The sequence below is a fragment of the Pygoscelis adeliae genome, unplaced genomic scaffold, assembly GCF_000699105.1.
Source record: "Pygoscelis adeliae isolate BGI_AS28 unplaced genomic scaffold, ASM69910v1 Scaffold121, whole genome shotgun sequence".
NCBI lineage: Eukaryota > Metazoa > Chordata > Aves > Sphenisciformes > Spheniscidae > Pygoscelis > Pygoscelis adeliae.
In genome coordinates this window covers 8,701,424-8,712,382 of record NW_008824359.1, presented here as the reverse complement: position 1 = coordinate 8,712,382, position 10,959 = coordinate 8,701,424, and the positions used below count along the sequence as shown (strand labels likewise).

At 44.3% G+C, this 10,959-nt stretch overlaps 1 protein-coding gene across 1 annotated transcript in view; it reads right to left on the bottom strand.

Moving 5' to 3' along the window:
- INTS9 (integrator complex subunit 9) overlaps positions 1–10,959 on the bottom strand; it is an 85,787-nt gene that overhangs the window by 67,357 nt on the left and 7,471 nt on the right. The window contains exons 2-3 of the mRNA XM_009319715.1: positions 6,253–6,380; positions 1,393–1,453 (exon numbers count right to left, since the gene is read on the bottom strand). Coding sequence (XP_009317990.1) covers positions 1,393–1,453; positions 6,253–6,317 — 126 coding nt within the window. The 5' untranslated portion in view covers positions 6,318–6,380. The remainder of the gene's footprint in view (positions 1–1,392; positions 1,454–6,252; positions 6,381–10,959) is intronic.

Sequence of the window (10,959 nt, the reverse complement as noted above, 5' to 3'; positions counted from 1 at the left end):
GGGATTGAGTGCACCCTCAGCAAGTTTGCCGACGACACCAAGCTGTGTGATGCTGTCGACACACTGGAGAGAAGGGATGCCATCCAGAGGGACCTTCACAGGCTTGAGAGGTGGGCCCATGTGAACCTCATGAAGTTCAACAAGGCCAAGCGCAAGGTCCTGCACCTGGGTTGGGGCAATCCCAAGCACAAATACAGGCTGGGCGGAGAATGGATTGAGAGCTGCCCTGAGGAGAAGGACTTAGGGGTGTTGGTTGATGAGAAGCTTAGCATGACCTGGCAATGTGCGCTCGCAGCCCAGAATGCCAACCGTATCCTGGGCTGCATCAAAAGAAGCGTGGCCAGCAGATCGAGGGAGGGGATTGTCCCCCTCTACTCTGCTCTCGTGAGACCCCACCTGGAATATGGCATTCAGCTCTGGGGCCTCCAACATAAGGAGGACAGGGACCTGTTGGAGTGAGTCCGTTGGAGCGAGTCCAGAGGAGGGCCACAAAGATGATCAGAGGGCTGGAGCACCTCTCCTATGAAGAGAGGCTGAGAGAGTTGGGATTGTTCGGCCTGGAGAAGAGAAGGCTCCGGGGAGACATTATAGCAGCCTTCCAGTACCTGAAGGGGGCCTGCAAGAAAGCTGGAGAGGGACTTTTTACAAGGGCATGTAGTGATAGGACAAGGGGTAATGACTTTAAACTGAAAGAGGGGAGATTTAAATTAGCTATAAGGAAGAAATTCTTCACTGTGAGGGTGGTGAGGCACTGGAACAGGTTGCCCAGAGACATTGTGGATGCCCCATCCCTGGAAGTGTTCAAGGCCAGGTTGGATGGGGCTTTGAGCAACCTGGTCTAGTGGAAGGTGTCCCTGCCCATGGCAGGGGTGCTGGAACTAGATCTTTAAGGTCCCTTCCAACCCAACCCATTCTATGATTTCAGAGGCCAAAGACATGCTTTTCCTCTAAAGAGACCTCCCATGGGCAAACCATTCACTTTCTCATAGTTCTCCTGCCTAAAAAAGGGTATGATACCAACCTCATGTATAAGCATGCTATGAAGCTTTAGTGTCAGAAAAGTGAGACTGTTGAAAAAAAGGCACCCTAAGAAGGTAAAGCACTATTATTTATGGAGCTCCATGAAATACAAAAATATTCATACCGATGATTTCTGCATTTTAAGAGGATTTTTTAAAAAGCTAGGCTACCTCTGAAGACTAAAAGCCTCAGAGTTGCTATTACCATTTCGTTTCAAAACATTCTGCTCTACAAGGACATCATGGCTGGTAAGGGTACACATAGAAACCTTTGCGATGAGTCAGCATGGAAGTACTGTTCCTGCAGTGCAAGCTCCTGACCTGTCAGGTAGCTTTTTGCATGGCAAGAAAATTCTAACCATCAGTATAGTACCTTATCCAGAAATGTGCTTCCATCTTTCAAAACCCAACCAGGAAGTTTGGACAGCCTGGGGCTGCAGAAAGAGAAAAAAATTATTGCAATATGAATTATATCATTATCAGTGGCTAAGCATAGACCTTGTATTTGGTGTCATACAGGAAGGGAACACCATTTCTGTCTCAGGGAACTAACAATCTCAATAAAACAGACAGTCAGTTTCACTGTGTTTAAGTGTTCACTGCAATGACTTTTACAAATCATGATTATGACACTTATAAGTAAAAAGAATAAGAGGACGACGCATGCAGGGAGTCTGATTTCAGTCCTTTACGGTGAGAATTTCAAAAAGGCTCAGTGCTGCATACACTGCCCTGTGGTGAAACTGGCTGTAAAAACAGAAGAAGGGTTAGGGCAGCAACAAACTCTATGCCTGAAACAACACAAAAGCATGTTAAAACTGCTCTGGGACAGAAGACAACAGACAAATATTCCCATTAGCAACGGCAGGGGAAGACCGATGCTCTGGACTAAGTCATTCATACACACAGAGGTTGCGATTTTATATCCACATAAACCACGGTTTCAAGCTTAGGCCTCACCCTGAAAACCCACACCAACAGCTGTACAGCGCATTTACCTGTGTTGGAAGGCCAAAGGGGCAAGGAGGTTTTGCTGTGAACCGCATGTTTTAAGCTGGCAGGTCTGGTACCAGTCAGCAACGGCAGGGCCCCTTTTTTTAATTGTTTCAAATGCTAATAAAGAAACTTCAAGGTGGACATTGTAATCCTGAGTTTACAGTAGTAACTGCTGCAGCATTTCTTGCTACCATAACTGAGAGACTTATTCATACTTCACAGCGACATTTGATTTTTGTGTGAGCCTACAACTTAGCTCTAAAACCACTGTCTGCCCAGATTCAAGCATATCTACAGAAATCCAAAAAAGAAAAAGTTGAGGAAACGAGAATGGAACCTGCCTGGAACCAAGCCCTCTAACAACCTCAGATGCGGAGACAGAACTCAAGAACCCAGTTGCAATGAAATCTGCAAGTGTTGTGCACTAAGCTCTCTAGACAGGCATGCTTATATGCTATAAGGGCTTTCAAATTTAAGATCTTGAAAATAGGAAGTGATTCAAGGGCTCAGAGGAATGCTGTGTTCAGACTAACATTAATATAAAAGAACAAATCCTAACTGGCACTCTAGAAAGTCACAGGGAAGGAAAAAGGGGAAATCTAAGACTCAAGGAGTGAAGACAGAAGGTAAGAGGTGAGAGCAGAAGGATATGTCATTGAGAAGCTATGCCAGAGAAGTGCAATCCCCTTTTGAGGATAAAGAGTAAGTCAGAAGAAGTCTGATGATAGAAAAGATGAAGTGGCTAAATGTACTCCCCACCGACACATTCAAAAGCACAATTTAAAAGCAGTATTTTGGAGACCAAGAGGGTTGAGTAGAATCGGTGCAGAGAGACTAGAAGAGCTATGGAAAAAGCAGGGAAAAAGCAAGAACAAACCACTCTGATACGCAACAACTTTGACAGATAAGGGAGGAGAGGACAGAAACCTTGGTTGCAAGGGACATCTGGAGGTCTGTAGTCCAGTGTCTCAAAGCCAGCGCTAGACCAGGTCAGCCATGGCTTTGTCCAGCTGTGTCTTGCAAATCCCTGGAGCATGAGATTCTAGAGCCTCTCTGGGGATCAGCGAAAGTGCTACGAAAAACTTCATCCCTGGGAGGCCAATGTCCAGCCTGAGCCTCTCAAGACACAATTTGTGGCCACTAGTCCCTTATACTGCCTGCCACTGTCAAGAAGAATTTGTCTCTGTTGCCTTTGTAACTTCCTTTCAAGCGGATGTAGGTGGCTGTTAGCTCCCCATCTAGCCTCCTGTCTGCCAGACTGAACAAGCCCAGCTCCCTCAGCCTCTCCGTGTAAGTCATGGGCTCCGGACCCTGGCCATCTTGGAGCCCCCTGAACACCCTCTCCACTTTCTCAGCATCCCCCTTCAATTGGGAATCCAAACCTGGATCCATTTGTGGTTTCACCAGCACGAGGCAGAGAGGAATAAACTTTCCTTGATCTGCTGGCCCTACTCCCCCTAACGTAGCCTAGTACACTGCTTGCCTTATTCATGATGAAAGAGCACTATTGACTTGGACTAAACCTGGCATCCACTGAAGAGTATACAGTCTTGTCAAGAGAGGCAAAATTAGGAGATAGGTCTTGTGTGTGGGTGAAAGTGGAATAAGCAACACAGGACAGAAAGGACTCTTTACCTTGAAGCCAAGAAGTAACACAGCTCCTGCCGACATAGTTTTGACATTGTAATAGAGTGATTGATTAATCCAAAATAGCTAGAACTGTCCCATAAATAATGTGAGCAAGTGTGTCATGGCTAGACAGGAAAGGTTAAGAGCTTCCCATATGTTCATTTTATCGTTTTGCATTTGACTTTGGTACAGGGGAGAAAACTCCAGTTGACAAACCTCCTCTAAAGTACATGAACTGGCATAAAGTGTTTGGCAACTGCAGGTACTTTGCACATGCTCCATGGGCTGCTGAGAACAAGGACTGCCATTTCCAGGACAAGGTGGAATCTAAATACCTTTTGACGGGCTTTTTTTGAAGAGCAAAGAACTCTAAAAAATGTCCAGTCCCCTTAACGACACAAACACTACAGCACTTTCCTCTCTTATAGATTAAAGCACAGGCTCTCAAAATGTTTGCTCAAGGAGGGTCCCTTGCCAGGTATGACACAGGCTCTAGCTGCATAGCAAAGATCCTCTGTAATATCATACCTTCACTCTCCACAGAGGTAAAAGTTAGGGCACCTTTGCAGACCACATACTGAGACTTGGAGAGCCCAAGTCCTTCACGGATCCCACTTTGGGGACCTCTGGTTTAAAGACAGCAGAGAGAAGCATAGTTCCTCTCTGGTTAAGATTTCACATGGGTCCATTTCAGCCTAGCTGCAAGAAGCAGCACTTCTGGTTCTGAGAGGACGTACCGCTGGTAATAACCTAAGATCTGACAGACCTATGTTCAAATTCTTGTGGTGCTACATGCTCCACGCAAGACCTCAGGCAGTCAGCCCCTCTTGTAGCCTCTCACCTGGAAACTGATGATAATGTCAGCTCTCTGTCACCCGGCCATGTTATGTTGATAATACATATTTGAATTTCAGAGGTATTTAGACATCACAGTAATGGAGACCTGATATATAATGGTACAGCTATGAATACTATAGAGAGGTAAGGACTTTTTAGTGGCAGCCGCATTTCTCCTCAAGTTTCTAACTCACTTCCACAACTCCCTGCAGGACATTTGTTTTGTAGAGTACTGAAGAGATCAATTACTTGCCCAAGTCCACGTGCTTAGGACAATCCTTGCTGTAAGGGGTGTTCAATCACCTCACCGACAAGATTGATTGGATTTAAATCCAACTGTTTGCTCCGATTCCACTGGGCCATCAGGGGTCAAATCTGACATCCTTTCTTATTGAGTTTGAGTCATTTTAGTGCAGACATTCTGGAGGTACTTGGGGAATTCCAGGTTGTGACCTGCAATTTGGCTGTTCACTCCCAGGGTCTGCTATCAGCAGACAAAGCTGGCATATCCCCGGGGAGCGCCGATGCCTGCAGTTCTAAAGAACCTCTTAAGCCTTTCTTCAATCACCTAATTTTGCTACTTGTTCCTCTCTCAATTTCCTTTTTCTTTGGGGGGTGGGAAAAAGCGAATGCAAGGCAATTCTGTCCGTACCTGGATTTCCCAAATTTTCTGGATCCCTTCAAAATCCACTACTGCCCCTAAATGTTGTAGTTAGCAATTGCGTTATGGAATGGGACAAAAATTGACTATCACACTAATCTGTCTTAAGGCATCTGTTGCCTACTCTACAGCAGATCTTGAACTCTACGTTCTTACAGAACAATGCATACACTATGTATTCTTTTCCTCTCCAAAAAATAACAAATCATAGGAAGTGTTGGACAAACTGCTTTAACCTCATTAGGTCACTTACGAAACTCCCTTTCCCAATCATATTCTCCCCCTCTCAATCAAGTCTCCCCTGAACCCAGAATGTTCCTCACTTGTTTCCTTGTGGATCAAAGTTACTAAATGGCTTTTGTGAAAACTCCTGCTGCTTCCCATCACCAAGAGTTACTCGTTCCCACCTTTCCAACCCCTCATTTTTGTAATTTATTCCATTTATGCAAGACATAAGTCACCCTAACTGAAACTCCAAATTAACCTCAAAACCTGGGAAAATATGACTTTGTAGTTAGGGCATAGAAGGGGGAGTCTTGATCTCAGGATTCTCTTCTAGACTCTACTTTTGTTTCACTGCCGTTCCATTCCTGTGCCCAGCTGCACTGCCCTTTTATTTATTTAATTTTTAAAAGGGAACAATTATGCCATCAAGTCTACTAACGAGGACTGTTAAGTGCTATTTTTCTTTGCATTAGTCCGTGCTCTGAAGAAAAGCCTGAGAAGACGGTGGTTAAACAGTACTTGCTGGGCTCCACGCACTCCATCTCAGTTATCCATTTATCTCATCTTGCATGAAGAAGCCAGAAAGATGACAGATATGTGACCTCACTTGTGCTGAGCAGTTGCAGCAATACTTTACTGAAGCTTAGAATAAATTATCTAGAAAAACCAATCAATAAATCCATAAAATGTCTTCCGTCTACTGAGCCAAAGGACGTTATTTTGATAAAGAGAATTTTTAAGTGAACAAAGTCTATTTATGATATCAGATGATGCTGTTCATTTGTACTCATCCCCTCCCTCCTTCCAATACACCATTTCACGCAGAGCACTCCAACTGCAACCCAAGAAGACACAGATTAAGTGCTTACAGGCTGCAGAACATACCTCTGAACCAGTGGCAACGGGAGGAAGTTGAGGGTAGACGTCATATCCAGTCCGCAGTCTAACATGATGGTGGTGGATTTGAACTTGAGTACATTGCATGGTAAGGTTGGATGTCCTGACAGGCAGTACTGAAAGAAGAATACGAGGATGAGTTACTCATGACCTTTACCAGAGTGAACCCCCTGAAAATTGCCTTTTTTCCCTTATTTTTAAACACGTAGTGTCATACACACCAGAACAAAACCCCATTTCTCATTAATTGTGTCTCACAGCTGTGTGTGTTCATTGAGATTTCCCATATCAGGGTATTAAGGGGCAGATTTTCTTCAGACAAGTTTTTCTGATCACAAGGGTTGAGAGGATGGCATAGCTCCTCTCTCCAATTTAGGACACATGTAGAATCTCTTCTTTCTAACAACCACCTATTTTCACAAAAATCCCAGAAAATCAGTTTCTTCAAAACTCAGTCCTACTGGCAAAACTTGGCTGACACTGGCTAGCAAATTTGAAAATTACTTGGGGTGGAAAGGGAGGGAGAGAATCCCTGTAGGAACACAAGTTTTATTTCCTTAAGAAACCTGCCTAAACAAACAAACAAGGTGCAGCCCACACCTTCTGTGGCTGCTTGGCACAGATCAGCAGAGGAAGCTGTACCCATGCACCGCAGCAGCTCTGGGGCATGCTCTCACCTGCTTTTTGTCTTGCTAAAAGCAAACAGGAAACACGAGGGAATGGACAACCATACCTGAATGGAAGGGTTTGTGTACTGAGAAATCCCAAATGCTTTGCAAGCCCAATGAGCCAGCAAGCAGGTTATGTACAGGGGCACTTCAGCATCATTGAGATGCAGTCACCTCTTGTATGGAGAGTGGCAAACATTTAACAAGGCACAGGAGCTGCTGAAGCTTTGAATAAGAAGAGAAGTGAATAAAAATGCCAGCTTTAAAATGTGGGATTAGAAACGTAAATGTCTGAATAGAGCGTGGCCACCTCCGCAAGAGGGTTTTTCTTCTTCAAGGAGGCATTCGATGGTTCTTCAGGGATTGCAAGAATAGGAGATTTTGCATCTCGAATATTAGTTTTTGCATCTCCGAAGTCTGGGCATCTGGCAGCATAGCAACGCCCAGGTGGTCAAACTTTAGGTTCTAAATTCAAGTTTTCGTCAATTAAGATGAAAAATATCAGTTGGTTGGCCATGCACTGCATTAAAAACAGACTCAGTCATTTTCCAAGTTATTTATACCTTATGCTTGCTTTCTATGCTTCACTCTACAAACTGGAAAGAAGCTAGATTAATAATTTCATTTTCTACCTCTGCTCACTGTATGTTAACACAGGACTGCAACTGTCTGGATTAACAACTCCCAAGGAGTCTATTTACACACACTCATCAAAAACGTTGTTTAAATGATATTTAAATATTAAAAAGCTACTAAGCCCCAAATATTAAATTAAAAATATCGCAAATACTTTTGTTTTAAATTCACAAAGCCTTAATTATTAAGGAGCAACACTGCATTTTGCCTGCTGTTAGCAAAATTTAAAAAAAGAAAGCCAAGTGGGTGAAGAAGTGAGTATACAAGTAAGGAATTCAGTTGGTTTATTCGCAAATGTAAAATACGCATGTGAAATTAAGTTCTCACCAGACCAGAACTTTGACAACTGAAGCTATAAATCCAAGTAAATAGAAAGAAATGAAGGAAAAAATAAGATCTAAACTATTTTCATAGCTTTTAAACTATCGGTAATTAAAAAAGGCAATGAAATACCACCACTTTCATCAGCAAAACACTTTCTTGCTTTTTTTAAAATCATGAATAGGATCATGACCCTGACATCTACGAGCTAACTGGAAAATCTTCCTTTTTTCTTCTTTAAAAGCATCTGAAATAATCTATATCTGTGGCTGTCACGCTGTGGTAAATGGATTCCTGGGAGTCAATGGACTCTTTCTATCAGACTCAAGTAAAGTGACAAAAAAAAAAAAAGGCAGGCAATTCATATACGCTATACAGCTATTTGCACAAGTGACATTTCTGGGTCTGTTAGAATTTTAGATTAGGAATCCAAAAATCTGAGTGCCTGCACTATTTACGTCTCTGTACACACTACAAATGTGATCATTTCCACCCAGTTTATACTTGCTGCTGTTTGAAAACAGATCCAGAGACGCCAGCCTCTAATATTCCTGACCAGACTAAAATGCAAGTCCTTTTTGCTCTAAGATTTGTTTGCTTCCATCTTTACTCCCTTATGGCTAAAGGCTGGTACTGCTAACACACCAGGTGCCCCATCTCCTAATTAAAAAAATGTAAAAAATATCACAAAACACACACGAAAGACATAAATATGCCCACCTCAGCTCACAACTTTCTTGGCGGGCTTTGTAAATTAAGTTTGACAGAGCGGGGCACCGAGAGATCAAGATGAGGGGCTAATTCCAGATGCTAAGGCCCTCATAGAGACAGGTTCTCAACAGACATCTGGTTCACGCTGAGCGCTCGCCAGCTCAGAGCATCTCTGGTGATCTCATGGATGGCAGTGTGACAGAGAAAAGAGATGATGTCTCACGCTAGCAGCTCTAAAACATTCAAAATTTTGCAGGTTAAAGCCAGTGCTTTGAATTCCAGCTGAAGCCAACAAATACTGCAGTGCATTCTTCCAGTATTAATATCACATGCTGGCTCAAAATCTCGGGGGAAATTAGCAACTGGATTTGCCTGGACCAAAGCACATTCGAATCTGTGGGAGTCTGACATTTTCACTGAGTCTGAATCAGGTCTGGAGTCCATCACCTCTACCTTGTTCTTCCAAATTCAACCCAAATATATGAGAAAAGAGGATGAAATAACACCCAACTCCTCCCCCCACAACCCCGAGATTCAGCCATATCTCCAGACAAATATAAGATGAAGTGCCGGGTCCTGCACTTTGGCCACAACAACCCCATGCAGCGCTACAGGCTTGGGGAAGAGTGGCTGGAAAGCTGCCTGGCGGAAAAGGACCTGGGGGTGTTGGTCGACAGCCGGCTGAACATGAGCCGGCAGTGTGCCCAGGCGGCCAAGAAGGCCAATGGCATCCTGGCCTGTATCAGAAATAGTGTGGCCAGCAGGAGCGGGGAAGTGATCGTGCCCCTGTACTCGGCCCTGGTGAGGCCGCACCTCGAACCCTGTGTTCAGTTTTGGGCCCCTCACTACAAGAAGGACGTCGAGGTGCTGGAGCGTGTCCAGAGAAGGGCAACGAGGCTGGTGAAGGGTCTGGAGAACAAGTCTGATAAGGAGCGGCTGAGGGGACTGGGGTTGTTTAGCCTGGAGAAAAGGAGGCTGAGGGGAGACCTCATCGCTCTCTACAACTACCTGAAAGGAGGTTGTAGCGAGGTGGGGGTCGGTCTCTTCTCCCAAGGAACAAGCGATAGGACGAGAGGAAATGGCCTCAAGTTGCACCAGGGGAGGTTTAGATTGGACGTGAGGAAAAATGTCTTTACTGAAAGAGTGGTTAAAGATTGGACCAGGCTGCCCAGGGAAGTGGTTGAGTCACCATCCCTGGAGGTATTTAAAAGACGTGTAGATGCGGCGCTTAGGGACATGGTTTAGTGGGCATGGGGGTGTTGGGTTGACGGTTGGACTCGATGATCTTGGAGGTCTCTTCCAACCTTAATGATTCTATGAAGAATCTGGTCTCATGATCCCCAGTCCCCAAATTTATACACGGGTCTAAAAGTGTTACAAAGCAGATTTCAGACAGGTTGTATTCCCCGACCCCCAACCCCTTCCCCTCTCTCTACCCCCATGCAAGACTCTAGTCATAACAAAGAACTCTGCATTTCCACTATGGTCTTCATTTAAAGATTTCTCAGTTTGCTTTTCCCCCCTGCATTATATTAGCCTCTACGATCACATCCAGAAGCGCTTAGCTTTGCACAGTTTGTCCCACTGGCAGTATTCATCCACACAGAGAGACTTAATCGCATACGTAAGATTATGCAGGATCAAGCTCTTCAGCCACCTGCCTACCAAATTAATCTTACAGAGTTACACCACAGAGAGCGATTTATTGGAAGTCTCAAAACAAGCCCAGAACCCAAGTTCCCTTCCGTGAAGCTTCCTCGAGACAAACTGCTCAGTCTCAAAACTGAGAGACAATCGTATGTTTAACAACGGTGCAACTTCAGGTTAAACAAATCAAATGTTATGCTCAGGTATTTTGAAAGCTGCTTTGGTTTTCACCTCCAAACAAGGAATTGCAGCACTTTATGTGAAACAGGGAAATTCTTCCTGGAAAATAAAGTAGTGGCTGAATCCAGGGTCTCTGGGAAACTTAAATAGTTGAAAACAAAGGTCTAGAGAGGAGAACAATGATACAGGTAATATATTTTCGGATAACCCTCCCTTTAGAAGATTGTAATATCAGAACCAAAATATTTGTCAGAAGCGTAGCGCACCCTTGACAAAGCTATTCCAGGCTGATTTTCTTATTAGCAATTACCTGTATTAACATCACACTGCCTATGGAAGATGATTTTATTACGAACCACGAGGATTTATTAATATTTCTAGAGCAACCCAGTGGAAGCCACACGTGCAGTGGGCTAGCTCCAGCACCGCTCCACGGCGAGACTCGTGTTTAGGGGTAGGAAGGCAGAGAAACACCTCCTCCTCCTCCTCCTCCTCCTCCACCACCACCACCACCTTCTCCTCCTCCCAAATC